Genomic DNA, 21096 nt, shown 5'->3' with positions numbered 1-21096 from the left:
AGTTTTGGGGAGAGCCAAAGTAAGAAAGGTGAATTGGCAATGATGGAAAGAAAAGTCCAGTTAACCCATCAGGCCCAACTTACTTCTTTCCAATGGAATAAATGTGTGAGTCTGTATAAAATAAAATATGTCATAAAAATATGACACTGGAGTATTTCAATTTTTTAAACTTAACGTTTTAAGAGAAAAATTTAATTATTATACAAAAATAAATTGTCCTGTATTTAGGCAGAAAATATGGAAAAAATTCCATTTATAAAAGCAACCAAGAATATAAAAGACCCAGGAATAAACAAATAACAAATATATAGGACCTGTGTGAAAAAAACATGAGATGTCTACTGAGGGATGTTTAAAAAGACTGCAGTACCTATGAAGACCTCTCTTTTTTTTTTTTTTTTTAAAGATTTTATTCACTTACTTGACAGAGATAGAGACAGCCAGCGAGAGAGGGAACACAAGCAGGGGGAGTGGGAGAGGAAGAAGCAGGCTCATAGCGGAGGAGCCTGACATGGGGCTCGATCCCATAACGCCGGGATCACGCCCTGAGCCGAAGGCAGACGCCCAACCGCCGTGCCACCCAGGCGCCCCAAGAAGACCTCTCTTTTTAAAAAACAAAGATTTTTTTATTTATTCATTTGAGAGAGAGAGTGAGCAATAACATGAGTGGGGAGGAGGAAGAAGTTCCCCCTTGAGCAGGGAGCCTGACACAGGGCTCGATCCCAGGACCCCAGGATCATGACCTGAGCTGAAGGCAGACGCCTAACCAACTGAGCCACCCAGGCACCCCTGAAGATATCTCTTAAATAAGGCAACTAAGTATTTTAAAGAGTCATATTCTCCCTCAACTACTCCATAAATTCAATGTAAGCCCAGTTGTGTGGCCAAAAACATTTTAAACAAGGTTGAAATGCAAATGACAGACTGAAAAATTTGAAACAATAGAGTACACAAATGTTTAATATTTCTAATTCACAGAACACTCTTAAAAATAAGTCAAGTAAGGGGGGCGCCTGGGTGGCACAGCGGTTAAGCGTCTGCCTTCGGCTCAGGGCGTAATCCCGGCGTTGTGGGATCGAGCCCCACATCAGGCTCCTCCGCTGGGAGCCTGCTTCTTCCTCTCCCACTTCCCCTGCTTGTGTTCCCTCTTTCGCTGGCTGTCTCTCTCTCTGTCGAATAAATAAATAAAATCTTTAAAAAAATAAAAATAAAAAAAATAAGTCAAGTAAAAAACAACCCAAGAGGCCTAAATAGAGATGTCACAAAAAAACCGTAAAAACATAAAGAGATCTTCAACCTTAGTAGTATCTGAAGAGAAATAAGTAAAAGCAAGGTAATCATTTTTCATTTATCAAACTGACAAAGATTTTAACGTTAGTAATATTGGTGAGGGTGTAGGGAAACTGGCACCATTGGGAATATAAATCGTTATTATGTGGAGAACAGTTTTGCAAATGGCAGACTTCTGCATATTTCTTTTTTTTTTTTAAGATTTTATTTATTTATTTGACAGAGAGCACAAGCAGAGGGAGCGGTGGAGGGAAAGGGAGAAACAGACTCCCCACTGAGCAGGGAACCTGATGCTGGGCTCCATCCCAGGACCCTGGGATCATGACCTGAGCCGAAGGCAGACGCTTAACTGACTGAGCCACCCAGACGTCCCATGAATTCTGCATATTTCTTAACCTAAGAATTCTACTAGGAGCTTAAGCTAAAAAGACTAATTGGTCAAATGTGCAACTTTATTTGTAAAAAGTATATTATGCAAGGCAAAAACACAAAACAAAAAAAAGAGAACTTACCTAATGCTTATCATTGGTTAAATAAAGGGCTATGTTACCCATCCATATAAAGGAACACTATGAAACCAATAAAACAACCCAAGAGGCCTAAAAAGAATTGTGTAGATCTGTATTTTTTGGTAAAGATGGGTATCTTCCATATATTGTGGAGAGAAGTTAAGTGCTTTCAAAACAGAAGCTTTGAGGCCCCTGGGTGGCTTAGTCAGCCTAGGTGGGGAGCCTGCTTAAGATTCTCTCTCTCCTGGGGCGCCTGGGTGGCACAGCGGTTAAGCGTCTGCCTTCGGCTCAGGGCGTGATCCCGGCGATCTGGGATCGAGCCCCACATCAGGCTCTTCCGCTATGAGCCTGCTTCTTCCTCTCCCACTCCCCCTGCTTGTGTTCCCTTTCTCACTGGCTGTCTCTATCTCTGTCAAATAAATAAATAAAATCTTTAAAAAAAAAAAAAAAAAAAGATTCTCTCTCCTGTCCCTTTGCCCCTCCCCCTGCTTGCATGTTCTCTCTCTCTCAAAAAAAAAAAAGCTTAACAAAACTACATACACAAACTGAATATTTATAAAATATGATAAATTAATATAAAATATAATGTATTAGTGCATACTTAGAGAAATGTTCTAAAGTGTGTTGGCGGAATGTTAACAGCAATCATTTGAGAAAGCTTTTTACTGTTTGTGCTTTTTTAGTATTATAAAAATATTTACTACCACACATGTACCATTTTCATAATAAAACAGAACAAGATATGGGCTTTCCATGAACTCTGGCTCATTCTGCGTGGTTTCAGGAGAGGACAGAGCACATCCACTCAAGAGAATGACCTTTGAGAAGTTGGTTCAGAATGAAAAAGTGAATGCTACTGGGTGTTACACGCAACTAATGAATCGTTGAACACTACATCAAAAACTAGTGATGTACTATACAGTGGCTAACTGAACAGAATAAAAAATAATAACAAATAAGAAAACGTTAACGCTAGACACTGTCTTCTTCACAGCTGCCAAAGACCCACTAAGGAGCCTCCCTCGCAAAGGTTGTGTGTCACTTCCATACTTGTTACTAGAAGCCCCTGATTCATATGGAACAAAGTGGTAGGACGACTGTCCAGAATAGTATTCCGGCACACTGACTAGCCAAGTAGACAAAGTCATCCTTTGGTCAGACACAGTTTAAGGTCGGTCATGACAATGAAANGGAAAGAGGACTGTGGAGTTGCTGGTTGTGAGCTCACACCTGTTGTTTCCGTGTTCCTTACAAGGTTCTTTTGACTCAGCCTGGAGCAAGGTGATTTGCAGCTAATCTTAAGAGCTGGTTCTGCTCTTCTTGTTTCTCCTCTTCATTTCCTAGGAGCCATCAGCAGGTGAAGACAGGATTGTTGTCCACAGTGAGGGCTGTGCCCTCATTTGTGCTGCTGTATGTTTTTATAGACAACATACTCCTGACCCTACCCGTAGGCCCAGTGTCATTTGCAGCTGGGCTCCCCAAATTTTTGAAATTGAATGAGTTTTTACGGATTTCCATCTGATGCTTTTTTAAAAAAAAAAAATTACAGTTTGGTATCTCAGAAATCTGTCCCTGTGGGTGTTCACTTGGATTCTGAAAATAGAGCTAGGTCTTGAGGTGGTTTCCGAATAAATAATGAAACATGTGTTCAAAGTCTGTAGCTCTTCCTTCTGCTTAACCACATCCTAGATAACCCGCCAATGGTAAGTGTCATTTGTGTGAATAGATTCTCTAGTTTTAGTTTTCAAGACCCCCTTTTTTTTAATTCCAGCTGTCTGAATGATTAATGTGACTAGGAAAATACTGTTGACCCATTTAAATCATGTCAAACAACATCCATTGCTCATCTACATAATGAAATACACACTGAACATTCTATCTTGAGTGTGGGAGCCAGCGAGCTACGAAATAATGTTTTACTCATGTAGCTTATAATATAAAATATAAGACATTACGACTAACTATAGCATTAAATATTAAACTATTCAAATGGTAACTGTCAGTGAAAATCACCTGTAAACCGAAACAGCTAATAACATTTTTGCTTTAGTAGTTAATTAGAGGAAGTGGGGTGGTTGCATGCAACAGTGTGCGTTTAGGGAAAGTCTTTATGTCAAAGCATGTTTTAATATTATTTGACTATTAGGAGATTTGTTGTATATAATTGAATTTTTTCAATTGTTAATCAGTGGTTGTGAAAATAACAGTTTGCTGAAAAATTAGAAAAAAATGTTTGACATTTTTATCATAGTTTCATTAAATTGGTCCCTGAATAATTTTAAAGGCAGCTAATTTATAGTTGAAACTATTTTGATCAATGATCAGATAACAAAGATAAGCTTTGACTGCTTTTGAAATATTTAAACTTTGTAAGGACATCGTTTGCACAGTGTTTAAATAAATGCAAATTTTAAAGGCACTAAATTTAGGCTTTCAGGTTTCCATGGTTACACCTTTCCAAGTTATTTTGTGTACTGTGTAAATAGGTCTGTGAGTCACTGATAATTATTTGTTTTTTTGTTTGTTTGGTTAGTAATTCTGTGTTTAGCTGAATTTAATACAGTTCACATGGCTTGCTTTGGTTTATGTATATTTTGGTGTTTGTGATTGACAGTGATTGAGCATTTCTTATGGAGTGCTTGCCTTTTTTGTCATAAATGATGTATGTTGGTGGTGCTTGACATGTAAATAAGTTCTCCTGTATCACTGTTTAATAAACAGGAATTTTTAATGCAGAGAAGACTTCTTGGTACATTTAAACAATAAGGTTTGGTGAGCTCTAGAATAGCTCTATTAAATAGTTGCACACTGAAACAAATATATTTATAATCTTATAAACTTTAAGTTCCTGAGTTTACCAAGGACATCGTAACTATGGATAAGCACAATACGGACTGAACACTATTTAGTAACAGAATAAAGATAGCATTCTGCTCTCTTTTTTTTAAGATTTTATTTTAAAGATTTTTTTTTTTTTTTTTTTTTTTTTACTTGAGAGAGGTGATGAGAGAGAGCACGAGCAGAGTGAGGGGCAGAGGGAGAAACAGACTCCCCACTGGGCAGGGAGCCTGACGCAGGGCTCAATCCCAGGACCCTGGGATCATGACCTGAGCTGAAGGCAGACACTTAACCAACTGAGCCCCCCAGGTGCCTCTTATTTATTTATTTTAGAGAGAGAGAGCATGTGTTGTGCATGTGCACAAGTTGGGGGGAGGGACAGAGGGAAAAAAATCTCAAGCAGTCTCCCCACTGAGTGAGGAGACTGACACAGGGCTGACCTCACGACCCGGAGATCATGACCTGAGCCAAAATCAAGAGTCAGCCGGTTAACCCAACTGAGCCACCCAGGCGCCCCCATTCTACTCTAACTTTTAAAATTGCTTGTGATAATGAGCTTTACAGGGAATGTGTTCACTGCCAAGTGGAATCTTTCTAGAACGTGATTTTTCCTATCTCACCTTTTGCACAGATATAAAAACTATTCCATATACTAATGTGTTTGGAAGGATATGATTCTTGAGAAAAGCTGGGGTCTTTTATGCCTCTGAACGGAAGAAGAGATTTTCCTTAGACTTCACCATTAGCCATCAGCATTCTGACAAGGCCTCACCAAGAACTCTGAGAAAAATGTCAAAATTAGGCTGTGCATACTTCACCCTACTGAGTTTGAGTCCTCTCTCAATATACTACAATCACAAGATGCTATCCAGTTTGTAAAGTATTAATACATCTGCAGTCTCATTTGATGGTCAGGGTGGTCCTGTGATGCAGGCAGGAGAGGCCCAGTGTTTTGGATAACATGCTTTTTAAGTAGCAGCTCTGGGACCCAGCCGAGGATCTCATGAATGCTTTGTGAATTAGCCAATGCATATTTGGAAATTCAGGCTGGTTTCTACCTACTGATTAGTCCATTTTAGAGTGACCTCTCTCCATCACGCAACTAATGATCTTGATTATAATTTATCAAGTGCTTACCCTGTGTCACTCTCCATACCTCATGTCATACAATTATCCTAGCAACCCTGTGAGGAAGGTATTATTATTCCTCTTAACAGATGAGGAAACTAAGGTTGGAGTGTTTAACTAACTTGTCCAAGTGATCCAACTATTGTTCAGAGAAGGAAAACCAATTTAAGCAAGAACTCAGTCAGGTAAATATGATCCCATGGTGCCTTCACAAGCCAAATATAAAATATTTTAAATGCCATTCTATTTCCTTCTTGTTACCTCCAAATTTGCTGTTTTATTTAGGCATTTTAGGGTTGCTTTGCTTTGTGTAACACTCTACTAAGAGTATAGTTCAAGAAATGTCCAGTACACCTCACATTAGACAATAAACATGTTTCAAATATTGTACACATCACATATTTTAGTATTGTGGTTATATTGAAGACTTTGGTCTAAAAATGAGATGATGAATTTGTCATTCCACCAAGTGTGACTAGTCTTGGTCTACTAAAGTTTTCAAGTGATAATTGTGTTTTCAGACATGAGAAGCAGCCTGCTTTATACAGATGGAGTGTACAGATAGAGTACACATTCTGTTGGGGGTGATGTGATAGTTTTGATTTTTTAAAAATATTTTATTGTTAGAGAGAGAGAGAGAGCACAAGCTGGGGGAGGGGCAGAAGGAAAGGGAGAAGCAGGCTCCCCGATGAGCAGACAGCCCAGACTTGGGGCTGGATCCCAGGACCCCGGAAACATGACCTGAACCGAGGATAGACGCTTAATCCACTGAGCCACCCAGGCACCCCAATTTTCAATCTTCAGTACAAAAATAATGGTCTTATAGTTGAGCATCCATTTAAAAAAAAAGACAAAGGTCAGTTTGTAAGTAGACTTCTGTGGTATTCCCCTTTCAAGCCTGTACCATTTTAATACATTGCACTTTTTGCATTAATGCCTGAAGCTATGGAGTGATTACTCACATGGTTAAGTCCATACAGTTTAATTGAATATAAAATTATTTGTGGCAACATGACTACATCAGTCCAAAAAGCTACTTTTAGATAATTTGGAACTTTTTCTTTTACTTCAGAGGCTACTGTTTATTTTCTCTTTATTTTTCTCGTGAAAATAACCCCTTGACGAGTGATCTTGGCTCCTATTGTCTTAAATCTATGTAATCTCAACTGCAGAAGGTTAGAAATATATTGTTTTCCTGGAGCTTTAGCTTCCTCATTTTGGGTTGTGATTACTGACCTCCCTACCTACCTTCCACTCCTATTGCCTGGTTACAGAGCAGAAACAAAACTCCCACATGTGTCAAAATGCCAATGGTAGAATTTATATTTAAATGTTTTCTTTTTATTTCATGCCTTTCACTTGGAATTGTATTGTACAGTGAAAACATTCTCAGAAAAAATATTACAATGTAGTGTTGTGGGGTTTTGTTTTGTTTTGTTTTTTGTATTAATACTGCAGTTTTGGTCAAAGCTCTGAGCTATTTTATACCAATTGTTTGCATAAATGACTTTAAGTGGTTCATTAAAGGAGAGAAAGAAATACATCCAGCAATGTAACTAGAGCATGTTGCATATAGAATTCAGGTGACACTGTTGTGGGATGAAGACTAAAATTACATTCTTTTCAAATGCTTTAATACAATGGAAAAATATTCACGTAAAAGCCGTGCCTTTGATCACAAATCGTAAGTCCCACTGTCTTCTATTACAGGGTATTTTTATCCAAATAACTAATATTTTGAGTAGTGCTTTACATGACAGTGGTACTTATGAAGGATTTTTTTTTAATTAAAGAAGGGCTTTCTTACTATTTCATTTTTAAAAAACGCATGATATTTGTTTTTATATGAACTTTCTCTTAAGTTGAATTCCATGTATGATTTCTCTGAAGTTGTTCTTTGTGATTACTATGTATGTGCTTTAATATAAAATTTTTCTATGTTCCTCTTCTTTAGCCAAAGTGTGTGGTAACAGGAATGCTTCTTTTGAGAAATTTTGGGAGGTTGAAGTTTGCCAGATGTTCTGTGCTACCCTCCAAGTGTGCGTTCTCTGGGTATCAGGACTGTGTGAGTTTCTTTCCTGTTCCTTTGATGGAATGAACATTTACTTTTGGTTCATTTGGGTGGTGGTGATATACTGCTACTCTAATCAGAGTGTGCCTTTTATTCTGTATTTAAACGATATCACGGCATCCAGAAAATCTGGCAAAGAAAATGATATTTTGATGACATTTTCCACAGGGCTCAACTAGAATGAATTATTACATTTTAACCACAGCCCTAATAAACAGCTCCTTTATTTCCCCTGGAAAGACACAATATTTCTTTGTCCAGGAAGTTGCCTGAGTATATGTATTGTTGAAGTGCTAAAAAGCTGCTTTTCTCTAAACTTTAGCTGAGAGACAATGGGATTTTCTAAGCATATACTACAGTGTGACTCAATATTTTATGATCATAAAAATGAATTTAGATTTAAATTTTGAAGTAAACGTTTTTTACCCTAAATGGAAAAATTTCACACAACAGCCCCATTTCCTTTTACACATCAGTCATTTCTGTGTAACTTCCATTTATCCATCAAATGATCTGCTTTCAGTTTTAGATTTTGAGTTCTTAGTGTAATCTTTGACTCCCCTCCCCCACCTGTGGTTGGGCCAGCCTAAAGGAATTTTCTTCTAAGCTCACAAACATAAGTCTATTTTATTAACTAGGTTTTGTTTATTGATATGTGTTTCTAGAGTAGGTGGGTATTTTTGTCTCCCAAGAAGAGGGGAATGCTTTTTGTTTAAACCACAGATCCCTGGGTGCTGGTAGTATACATTAATGAATAACACATATTATCCTACTGGCTTTTGTAAAAAAGAAAAGGCAGTATTTTCCTGACCCCATTTCTGAGCTTGTCATTGTCATTATACTCTATCATTTGCTGTTGCTAAATTTTTAAAAAGGAGGAGGGATGTAGCGTGGAGCCCACTTCCTGATGGAGCCTTGGGGAAGGTCATGTTTTGCCATGACCTGGGCATCATTCTTGAATGTTGTTATTATTGGAAGAGGGTGCCCTCAGGCCACCGCCCTTCCTTTCCCCAGAAGTGCTGTAACCATGGTGGACTTTCCAACTCATCTTCTCTAGAATCAGGACTCCCAGGCTTTGGTTTATGGCTTGATGACGAGTGCTGACATCCACAGGCTAGTATCGGTGAAGACGACTATGTCACCTTCATTTGACTACTTCATTTTATTGGAAGTAGTGGCCTGATTCTATTTTAATCTGAGCCTGGTGAAGTCTCATAGCAATTACAAATTTAGAGCTTTAAGCAACTAGGACAAACGCTTATGTTGCAGCATAAAGTGACTTGCGATTTTTTTTTTTTCACTTAAACTATTTTACACATTTCTTTTTTATTTCTCTGGAATCTTTGTTACTGTTTTAGCAGTCTTAGCTGTGAATAACTTCAAGGACAACATTATTGGGTGTCAAGTAGAATCTTTCTTTCAGACAAGTGTTTATGCCAATATATTTTAGACTTGACTTTATGCTTTATTTTGAGCATTAAGAAAAGAATCTGTTTTCCAACACCTGCATAACTGTGCCTGCATCCTCTTTAGAAATGTTGTTTAATAAACACTGTTGCTTTATCATCCAGAGGCTATTGCCAAATGCTGTTAATTAGGCAAAAAGAAAAAGAAAAAAAAGGTTTTTTTACGAGTTTGTAAAACATCCACTCTTCTTCTTGTCGTGGTATCTTAGCTTGAAATCCTGGAAGCAATGGTATATGGTGTCCATATCCATGATTTCCTGAATTGGAGAAAAAGTGTGGAAAGCATCTGGGGAAAAGGAGACTCTTTACCAGCTTGTTTCCTGTAAGCTCAATTGGAAGACCTTGTCTGTGCAAATAGATTTCAAAATAGAGCCTGCCCTTTGACTGTCTCCATAATTACATGGCTCACTCTGTATTTTATTTGGCAGCCAGAACAGTTAACCCCTGGAAGGAAGGGGCTGATGGCCTGGCCAGCTTGGCTTCCCCGACATGTCCATGGGAATGAATAAACCACTGTTTGGAGAAGCCCAGAGCTAAAAACACACCAGGACAGTCTTCAACTGAACTGAGACTTTTAAAAAATAAGTTTAATAATGTTTATTATGATTGGTTTGGAAACTTACTTTGTCCTTATTGTGTAAATTGTAGAGAGGTATTAATTGTCTAAAAAAAATTGGGGAGTTGGGGGAGTTCCTGTTGCTTTGATGTAATCAACATCTGTCAACAGAATGAATTTGCTTTTGTTTAGTTTCAAGGGCCCTTGTCCTTTAGCTTTGCCCAATCAGTATCTGCTGCAGCCTGGGGCATTCCCTGAGCTGATTTTCTTTTTTCTTCAACAAATGCACAGGTTATTTCTTGTGAAATGTGAGCTTCTCTTCTGTTTTATAGTCTCCTTGAAATGGGAAGGAACCCTCAATCTTTCTCATTTACTTTTGAAACAGGTACATCTTAGTACTAGATTATAAAAATCGATGAGAGTTATATCAAGTGATGCAGACTATTTAATTTTCCTTTCATAACATTTGTGCAAGTTATCAAACCTATCAAGTAGACAGTCGGTGTTTTAGGTCAAGAAATATAAGGCACGGATGCATTTGCAGTGTTCTCTTTTGGACTTGGAGCACACAGCGCTCTAAAAGCCCGTGCTCCTGCTCTCGGTAATTCGTTGGAGTTCATGAAGTGTGATCTTTCTGTGGCTCTAAATCAGCACCTCGAAAATGTATTTCTATGGTACAGTCCCTTTTGAGCCTGCTGTAGGAAGCAATGTTTCTAAACAGTTAAAACTATCTCAGTTTGCTGTCACAAAGTAAGTTACTTATTTTGTTAAGTTAATGTATTATTTAACCAAATCATTTGGTTTAAAATTAAAATTATCAATGACTGTAAGAGCCATATTTGAAAATGAATTAGCAAAACATTGTTTTCTCTCTTAGTAATCATAAATCATTTAAATCTGGCACACATTCCCCCCTTCATCCAAAATAATTGCCTCCATTTGTAAAATCAATTAGATGCTGATATGCTATAAATAATAGTTTGGTTACTAGACTTTGGCATTTGATCATTATGAAAAAATACATTCAGTAAGACATTTTACAGAGTATCTTTTAAATTACATATTATCTCTGGTTGACATTGTTAACTAATGTAAAGTAGTACAGGCTACTTTCTTGTGTTGTTGTCTACCCAGATATTTAATACCTCTGAAATGTAACATAACTGAGGATTGATGCCCTGCTTCAGGGTGACCGTGCTTCCCTGGAAACATACAATGAAAAATAGAGGTGTTGGTGGCCCACACTTGAGTACAAATATACTTTGTTCAGCTTTACAGCTGCTTAAAATAATAAGCATTTTAAATGTCTCTTTGAAAGTTCATTCAGGCCTCTTCCTTAAAAATACTTGTTGGCCAAAAGAAAACTCACATTTTCAAGGATAAGTCGGCTTAATTAAGGGTCATTAGTAGAGGTGCACAGAAAAACCCAGGGCTCAGTGGGTGAAATGGAAGTGTTTCATTATGTGGTATAGAATGCACGAGCAGATAACAATTAAAATGGACCCTGAGTAAGAGGCCAGTAAATATAGGGCATGTTGCGTGCACCAACATCAGTTATTTAAAATGCATTCCTCCCTCCATCATACTTGAATTCTGTAATCCCACCTTTCAGACTTAATCTGGAAAGGGAACATAAAATGCCGTTTTTAGAAATTGATGTTATTCCCGAATATTTTCATATTTAAAACCATAACTTAGATTTCCACTGCCAATACAAATTTAAAATATGAAAACTGTGCTACAGGATCCAGAGGACATACACCAATTTCAAAAGACATTCAGGCTGCACAGTGTGCTTCTCCATGGAGTGAAAGAAGCAGTTGCCTATAATTTTCGACATTCAGCTGAAACTAGACGCTGATGGAATGATGGAATTTTTGTGACACTGAAAATAATTCTTACTATTACCTTTGATAACAGTAAATATTCTAGTATTTATAACAAATCACGTATAGATGTACTGCCCAAGGAGGCCCTAGATAGAGTTTCTGTTACATAATCAACAGTAACAACACTCACTATAATCCGTCTTTGAAGATCCAGATTAGTCCAGAGCAGCTCCTGGCTGATCTGGGGCTCTTCCCTCCTAAGGTTTCGGATGATTTTCAACTTGCGTCTCCTTAACTTCAGATTGATCAGCTTGTCCCTTGCAATAATTAGTACACACCTGAAACTTGTTTCCTGAAAATAGCTTTAACCAAAGGGGGTCTGGGATGCCTGGCTGGCTCAGTCGGTACAGCATGCGACTCTTGATCTTGGGGTTTTGAGTTCAAGCCCTACATTGGGTGTAGAGGGTACTTAAAAATAAAACCTTGGGGCACCTGGGTGGCTCAGTCAGTTAAGCGCCTGCCTTCGGCTCAGGTCACAATCCCGGAGTCCTGGGATTGAGCTCCGCATCAGGCTCCCTGCTCAGCGGGGAGTCTGCTTCTCCTTCTGCCCCTCATCCCACTCGTGCTCTCTCTCCCTCTCTCAAATAAATACATAAAATCTTTTAAAAAAAAATTAAACCTTAAAAAAAGGGGGGTGTGGTGTGCATCCTGGGTAAATCGTGGTGCCCAGGAGACAGAGAGGCCAGTCTTGTGACTAATGGAAGCCTGGCTGGTGTCCCTGCCTCTGATGATGGATGTCATACATCCATTAGCTGTAACATTGACCATAGCAAATTGGAAGCTAGATACAGTTGTGTTATGGTATCTGCAGTGCTTTTATTTATTTATTTAATCAAGAGATCATTGACATATAATATTTGTATTGTATCAGCTTTTGGTGTACAAAACAGTGCTTTTATAAAGAAAGGAAATATAAAGGAAACCCAACAAACCTTTTCTAGAATGATCTGTGGCAGTAACTGTAGTTTGGTTATCCTATGACCCTGAATATAATGGGTACTGGAGAATTTAGTTTTATCCACTCTGCATTTAGAAAATTTGTTAACTACTATTTATTAATTACAGTATGATAAACAAAACTGAGGATTTTGCCCCACCTCTTTTTTGCCACATTAATTGGAGGACCATTATCTTCTAAAGGCATGTATTTCTTAAGCCCATTTCTTCATTTCACCTGTGAAAACACTAGATTTTTTTTTTCTGGTTTGTAATGAATAGTTAGTAGAATAAACACGGTGTGGTACCTTATTATCCTGTTACCTTGTGACAGCGTTTATAGGGTGTCTTTTACGAGATTGAAAGAAAAGATTTTGCTTCAAATAAAAAAGTATCATATGAAAGTGGAATTTCTGAGTACACTGCAGAACCGTAATTGTCAACAGATTGGATACGTTCAGGCTGTGTTCCCAACGTTTAAGTCGTGTGTGGGTGTGCCTGCATCTTTTTCGGCAGTGAGCCTATCATTTGGCAGGACAGGTACATTGGCAACACTGTTCATCCTCGAAGTGAATGTCTCAAAAGCCTCAACCAGATATCCTAGTAGAGGCCTGGTGACTTCATGCCTCAAGTTTAAGTACATAGAAAAGATTCCCCCTATAATGACTGTCTACTTGAACTTGATAATGCTGATAAAGATGATCTCTCTTTCATGTAATCAGCTGCATTGAAAAAAATCTTCGTGAGTCCTAAAATTGATCGGCGTCCACATCATCCCATTGCCTGGGATGTAGCATGACAATCAGATGCTGCTGAATGAAGGCACAGATGTCAGAGCTAAAAGAGACCTCCCTCATTTTCCTAAGCCTTCTATATCAGTGGGCAGTGTCTGAAGTGCTCAGCATAGAGCTTGGCCCCCGGAGGTTCTCAGCCAGTGTTCATTGTTATTGTTACTACTTGAGGTCACATGGTTAGCCCTTGGCAGGACCAGGAGCAGAACCATGGTTCTAAGGTGCCATCCGCTGCTGTGTGGCTCTGGCCCCTTTTTCACCACGCATATCACCATCTGATACAATCTAACGTATTTGTTGGTTTGCTTCTTTTTTTTTTTTTTTAAGATTTTATTTATTTATTAGACAGAGATAGAGACAGCCAGTGAGAGAGGGAACACAAGCAGGGGGAGTGGGAGAGGAAGAAGCAGGCTCCTAGTGGAGGAGCCTGATGTGGGCTCGATCCCATAACACCGGGATCACGCCCTGAGCCGAAGGCAGACGCTTAACCGCTGTGCCACCCAGGCGCCCCTGTTGGTTTGCTTCTTGTCTGTGTCCCACCGTAGAATATAAGCTCCATGAGTGCAGGGACTTTGTCATCTGGGTCACCCTGCATCCAGAGCATGGCACACAGAAGGAGCTCAGTAAGTAGTTGCTGAATAAAAGAATAAATAAATTTAGAGGCCCACAGGTAAACCTATTGAAGAGTTGAGAAGGGAGAAGAAAAAAATTAATGTTTATGGGGCACCGGCTTTTGAGACGGTTTGCTTATGTATGTTATCTCAGCTAATGCTCACAGCGACGGAGTGGTGAGGAAAACACTTCTGTTCCCATGTAATGGTGAAGAACGCGGGGCTCAGAAGCCGTGGTAACTCAGATCTATCTGCCTTCAAAGCTCATGCTGTTTTCACTACTACAGTACCTCCCAATTAGATCAGATCTATGAATTTTCATGGAAGGTACCTTCATTCTAAATGTTGGATGGTCCTATGATGTTTATTTTTTTCTTTTTTTTTTTTAAACTTTCCTTTAGGGGTGTCTGGGTGGCTCAGTCCATTGAGCAGCCAACTCTTGATTCTGGCTCAGGTCATGATCTCAGGATCTTGGGATCGAGCCCCACATTGGGCTCCATGCTGAGCGGGGAGTCTGCTTGAGGATTCTCTCTCTCTCTCTCTCTCTTCCTCTGCCCCTCCCCCTGCTCGTGTGCTCTCACTTGCTCTAAATAAATAAATAAATCTTTAAAAAACACACACACAAACCAACTTTCCTTTAAATCTAATCCCTGGGGCACCTGGGTGTCTCAATCCATTGAGCATCCATCCAACTCTTGGTTTCGGCTCAGGCCGTGATCTCATGGGTCGTGGGATTGAGCCCTGAGGCGGGCTCCCCACTTAGCAGGGAGTCTGCTTAAAGATTTGCTCCTTCTGTCCCTCCCCTGACTCTGTCTCTCTCTCTCTCTCTCAAATAAATAAATAAATAAATAAATCTTTTTTTAAAAAACCTAATCCCTGAAACAAACACATTCTGTGGGAAAGCATGCTATCTACTAGAGCCCCCGCACACTGGAGGAAGGCAGGTTGGAGTGGCAGGCACAGTCCTCGATTTGGTTTTACCGGACGTGGAGCCCAGGCCTCCCACTGACCACCAGAGGTGTGAATCTTAGTTCCTCATCCGTAAAATAGTGACATTAATAGCTGCCTGCCTTCCAGACAGAGTTGGTAAGAGATAACGTATGTACAGCACCTAGCACTGTGTGCTTCATCAAAGAAAGTGGCCATTAAATGTTAACCAATATTATTGTTACTAATTCTATTAGTGTTATCATTATTAATAGTAATCATAATATATACTTTCCTCAGAAGGGAAATGCTTGTGAACTTGTGTCTTGTCTGTGGTCCTACCTCAGGATGCAGTTAGGGAGCCTGGAGTCATAGATTGATTCCAGCTAAGTCTTTGCTTTAACTGGGACCCATAACCACAGACTGCCAGCCAACTTCTGTCGGCCACCTCACCGAAGCATGTGTTTGCTCAGCAAAGGGAGCTTGGCTTGAGAGAGTGGATGGATTAGGTCAAACCCATCACCACTTTGGGAAAAATAACCTAGCGATGGTAACTTTTAATAGTTTTATGATGCCTTTTATGTTTTCTGGGTGTTTCCATGTGTGTTAGGTGATTTTTTCTCATGTGTATGAGAAAAAGAATATACTTTGTGGAAGCAACTTGAAGTGCTTTCCCACAGCTTTGGCACTTACTGCATGTTCCTGGGGAAGTTACTTACCTTTGGGTGCCTCAGTATCCTCAACTGTGGAGTGCAGTGGAAGGCTCTCATTAAGATTAAGGAGCTAACGTATGTAAAGTGCCTAGAACAATAATAGACACATAGTTAAGTGCTCAGTAATAAAGCTATAATGGAGTGCACAATTTCTTTCTCATTAAAATCTTTTTAAGTGTTCTTGGAGGAACTACCATTTATTAGGCATCTACTGAATACAGAGCTTTCACATACTTTCACATACTTTTTTCACGTATTCCAATTAATTCTCACCTGAGACTCAAGAAACTTGATCAGGGCCACACAGCTAACAAATGGTGGGGCTGAAATGAATGTTCAGGCTTCTGCTTTCCAACCATCTGCTTTTCCTAGGATACTACCCTGCTCCATATACCAGTTGGCAATCCTAGAGCTGGTGGTGATGTCTCAGGGAAATGTGCAAGCTTCAGGAAATATGTATCTGCCTCTATCAAGCAAATTTTGATTTTTAAAAAGAAGTCATATTCCTGCATTTGTCTAGTATTTGGAATTGTTTAAAATAACACCAAAACACCTCTGTAAGTTTGATTCAACACTATTTCATTCAACTTTATGGAAGAACATAATCAAGTGAAACTTACGACCTTGAATCACTGACATTGGGGATTTGTTTGTGTCCGTGCCTTTTTCCAGTTCACTTGGAGATCTTGACCTTGGAGGCCAGTACTCACGTGCAGCTCATGTTTCTATTATGTTTCACAGCTGAAATGTTACTCTAGGTCAGTAATTCTCAAACTTTCACGGGCATCAGAATCACCCCAAGGGCTTGTTACAGCACAGATTGCTGGCCTCATCCCAGAGTTTGAGTACGTAAATTGAGGGGCCCCGTAATTTGCATCTTTCCCCCTGTGATGCTGATATGGTGGTCTGGGGACCACATTTTGAGAACCAGTCCTCTAGACCAGGAGTCGACGAACTTCTGTAAATGACCAGATAATAAATATTCTAGGTTTTGTGGGTCGTACAGTCTCTGTCGCAAATACTCAACTCTGCCACTGTGGCTCAAAGCAGCCATAGATCATCGTAAGCGATTGAGTGTGGCTGTGTTGCAATGAACCTTTACTTATGGACATTGAAATTTGAATTTCATGTAATTTCACATGTTACAAAATACTATTTTTCTTATCTCTTTTTTGCCCGTTTATAAATGTAAAATTTATTTTTAGGTTGTGGACTGTAAAAAACAGGCAGCAGGCCAGATTTGGCTGTAGTTTGCTGACCCCTGACATGCAATTGTGACATGTTGGGGAATTTTCAAACTACTGTTTTAATTATAAAAGTAATACATGCAAGTGGATGGTTTAAAAAAAACTAACAGTATAGGGGTGCCTGGGTGGCGCAGTCGTTAAGCGTCTGCCTTCAGCTCAGGCCGTGATCCCGGCATTATGGGATCGAGCCCCACATCAGGCTTCTCCGCTAGGAGCCTGCTTCTTCCTCTCCCACTCCCCCTGCTTGTGTTCCCTCTCTCGCTGGCTGTACCTCTCTGTCAAATAAATAAATAAAAATCTTAAAAAAAAAAAAAAAAACTAACAGTATAGCAGAAAATAAAATGAATCAGGAAGTCTTCCTTACCACCCCAGGCCCAATCACATGCCCCAGAAATAGCCACTATTGATGACTATCAACTTTCAGAAATTTTATAGGGATATACAAGCTTATATAAATGTATAAATTCTTTTTTACATCGGTGGGCTTTTTATACATATTGTGCAGCATTTGTCTTTTCCCTAACAATACATTTACATGTCAACACATAGAAATAAATTATTTAGCTTATTCTCTGATAGCTTCATAGTTTTCTGTTGTGTAGATATACCATACTATATTTCACCAGTCCCCCATTGATGGACATTTGCGTTACTCCCCATTTTTTTCTACCACAAAGTGAGGGTACGTCTTCTTACATCCATTATTGCATAATATCAGCAAGGTAAGGTCCTAGGAGATGGGTTGCTGGGTCAAAGGATATGTGCATTTAAAATTTTGGTAGCTATTTCTAAATTCCTGTTGTGGGCACTTTAGGACCCTACGTTCTTTTTGTTTCAGGGTCACACCCTACATTTCTGTTTTTTAGTCTTTATCTGACTTGAGCATTCATCATAGTGGATGTCGGTATAAAGCCTCGCTGCACGTGAACTTAACACAGAGTAGTAATCCTATCAAGGGCAAAAAGTGCAGCTGGCAATTTCTTGAAAGGAAAACAGCTTTAAAGAATATAAAGCCACCCAAACAGTGCCCTGAATCTAGGGTCATCCTGGACATTGCTGGGGAAGGTACCACAGCAGAAATTGTTCTTTTTGCAGATGCTCTATACATTTGTTTCCCATTAGAGTCGAGTTTTCCATTGTCAAACATTTATGTAAACATATTATTAGCTCATAGATATGCTGTGCTATTATCGTACTAGAACTCAGAATATCACCACTTTCCTTTCTATTTGGGGCTTTTCCTTTTTGAGCCAGTGAAGGATTAGGATAATGATTTAATAGACAACAATGCAACATCTTAAAATGTAGCACTATGTTAGGTTTTTTAATTTAAAATATGCCCATTTCTGCTCATAGGTTGTCACAGAATTTTCTCTTCACCACTCAATCATATCTACTTACACAAGCAGTCAAGCAGTCAACAAAGAAGAAATTTCTTTTTCCGGAGACAAAGAGAGATTTCCCACAGTATAGTTTTGCCGGCTGCAGTTTCTTCAGCTCACCCAGTCCCTGAGGTACCGCATTGCCTATTATCTGCTGCTTTTTCCAGCCAAGATGAAGTTTAACCGCAGAAGCGATCAAATGTCTTTGCACCTTTGATTTCTGAGCCATTTGAATCAAGATTTTTAAACTTGGTTTATGATCTAAAATTGTGATTTGAGAAACTGTAACATCCGCCGTCCTATAACATTTTTTTTTAAATAAAGCTCTGAGCTTACAGCTGCTTAGCTCATTTAGAAATCGTTTCTATCATGAAATTTTCTATATTAAATTTCTAACATGAAGGTAAAAGTACATGTCTATAGTTTCTTAACTTTTTTAGAGAAAAAAATGGACCATTACATTGGGATCATTCAAGAGAGGTTACTTGAAACTAGTACACTGGATGTTTTTTCCTAAAGCCTGCTCTTATACTTTCCGTAGTATTAATGCTGCTGTTTTTGAATCCTCCTTTACAGTAATTAAATAAAACCTCTTGCTTCAGAGCATTCTTGATTTTTTTTCAGAGACTACAATTCTCTGGAAAGACAATCTATCCATGTTTTGAAATGCAATATAAAGGAGGTGTGGGGGTCATGTAGGAAGAACGAGAATAGCTGAAAGAAGTCTAGATTTGTCACAAAAGTCACCTGCTTTCTCCCTTTGATGCATTTTTTTAACAGTAAACCCACATTAAGTATATTATACTCTCTGAAGGTGAGTGGCACTTTTTTTGTGTATGGAAATAGGCCAGTGAGACAGGCTACCAGAACCCAGAGTATGTTCCTGGTGTTTCCTTAGTAGGAAATAAAAGAAGTCTCCAGAGAATTGAATGTATTGTTTTAGAATGTCAGTGACAACCCAGTAGCCCTTCTGCTTGTAATTGTAACCTGGCCACATCACAGAGCAGAGTGGAGACAGGAGCACGGTCTGTGGGGGAGACTGCGTGAGCTTTCGTGGGCTCTGGTGGCAAAGCTGTAGGAGTAGACGCTTGGCCCGGGCTCGGCTCTGGCTACCCAAGCACTGGCGCGACCTGTGTCAGAAGGGCCCGTCTGAGCACAAGAATAAGTGAAGGTCTTATGAGTGAAGGTGTGTTGCGCTTCACAAAGAGCAGACCCTAACGTCAGCCCTTCCAGAGTCGCTGTGATGTCAGTTGAGGAGTGTTGTCTCCTCAGCTTCCTGTCCCCAACTGCTGTGTACCCTTACTGGGTACGGTTCCACAATGCTTATGTGGCAGTTTCCATAAATAGATTGTAAAGAGCTGGGCACAACCTTGGGACTGAAAGAAGCTCTGGGTGTAAAATAGTATTTATTTTCTGAATACGGCCCATAGGTTTGAGTAAGCAGTGGGGAATGTTCTACAAGGGCGATCAGAGTTGAATGTTTTGAGTTTGGGGGGTTTCTTTGTTTGTTTTTGACAAATGATGGAAATGTTCTAGGTATTTTTTTATGTACTCAAAAAAAAAGAAAGAAAGAAAAAGAAAAGAAAGCTGTTGGGTTTTGTTCTCTAGTCCCTTCTTAGTTTGGGTACAGTTGCAGAGTGTAAGAAAAGTGTATACGTAATAGGCTTCAGCGGACTTGACAGTCAGCCTTTTACATATATTCATTCGGAGAGGGTGTTGTGAGCTATCCTTTGCATAAATCTTATCTTTGTGTTGAGAAGATGAAAGTGCTCTTAATTAGCCATTTGGCAATTTGGAAGCTTGGTGCTCTTTTTCCATCAATGGCAAGAATGCTGCTTACGGGGTTGGGAGGAGGAAGAAAAGAAAACTACTGTTTGTTTTGACCAGAAGTCTACTTCAGACCAGTTTGACTCAAAGCACAGTAAGGTTAACAGACCATCCAGAGGCAGCACTAACAGGCAATGTTAAGTTCAAAAGGGCAGGGGAAGGAACTGGGGGCAGCCTGGAGGGTCTGTCATGCTGGCTTCGGAGGTCGGTGCTCCGGCAGGAAGGGCAGAGCTCCATGAAGCAGGAGGCTGTGTCCGAAAAAATGATCCCATTGTCGTGTGCTGGGTTCTGATCTTCATTTTCAATCCTTTTTCCTCAAGCACATAAAGAAGCCAGACTATGTGACGACAGGCATTGTACCCGACTGGGGAGACAGCATAGAAGTTAAGAATGAAGATCAGATTCAAGGGCTTCGTCAGGCTTGTCAGCTGGCCCGTCATGTCCTCCTCCTGGCTGGGAAGAGTTTAAAGGTGGCGTCTCACCAAGCCTCAGAAGGACTTACATAAGGGGCAACAAACCCTCCTCTTTTCCCTCTCTCCCTTTCACTCTTCTTTTGTACACATCTAATTTGTTTAAAAAAATCAAGTCAGGCCTTGGGATGGGGGAAGGGGATGTTATTATTTCATGTGTTTATTCTAGAGGTAACTTAAAATCCAAATTCAATTTTAAGTAGCAAGATTCTGGTGATACTTTGGGCCCAATCAGCCTATCCAACTTGATCAATGGCAGACAGCTTTGACTTCTGCCCCCTTATTCCTGCCTGTAGTTTCTGCTTTTATTCCCCACATTACTTCTGTGTGCCTAAGAGTTGTTCTGCCTCATCCTCTGTCTCCTTTTTTCTTGCATTAGCTGTGCAAAGAAAGATTAGAGCACATACACAAAGCTATGGATAATATAGAAATGTAATTACGGACA

The 21096-nt window shown here is 39.5% G+C and overlaps 1 protein-coding gene across 4 annotated transcripts in view; it reads left to right on the top strand.

Moving 5' to 3' along the window:
• The window catches only part of METAP1D (methionyl aminopeptidase type 1D, mitochondrial), an 86037-nt gene that overhangs the window by 50041 nt on the left and 14900 nt on the right, over positions 1–21096 (top strand). Inside the window, exons 1-3 of one of the 4 annotated variants that reach the window (XM_040643906.1) lie at positions 7748–7830; positions 18329–18486; positions 20502–20651. The exons of 1 other annotated variant lie outside the window; for it this stretch is intronic. In XM_040643906.1, coding sequence (XP_040499840.1) covers positions 7782–7830; positions 18329–18486; positions 20502–20651 — 357 coding nt within the window. In that variant the 5' untranslated portion in view covers positions 7748–7781. Of the gene's footprint in view, positions 1–7747; positions 7831–18328; positions 18487–20501; positions 20652–21096 lie in introns of those variants that run through there. 2 more of the 4 variants (XM_008687120.2, XM_040643908.1) reach the window with 2 other exon arrangements.

Source organism: Ursus maritimus, unplaced genomic scaffold, assembly GCF_017311325.1.
Source record: "Ursus maritimus isolate PB19 unplaced genomic scaffold, ASM1731132v1 scaffold_1, whole genome shotgun sequence".
Lineage (NCBI taxonomy): Eukaryota > Metazoa > Chordata > Mammalia > Carnivora > Ursidae > Ursus > Ursus maritimus.
The sequence above is the reverse complement of the archived record's forward strand: the minus strand, read 5'-3'. Positions and strand labels throughout refer to the sequence as shown.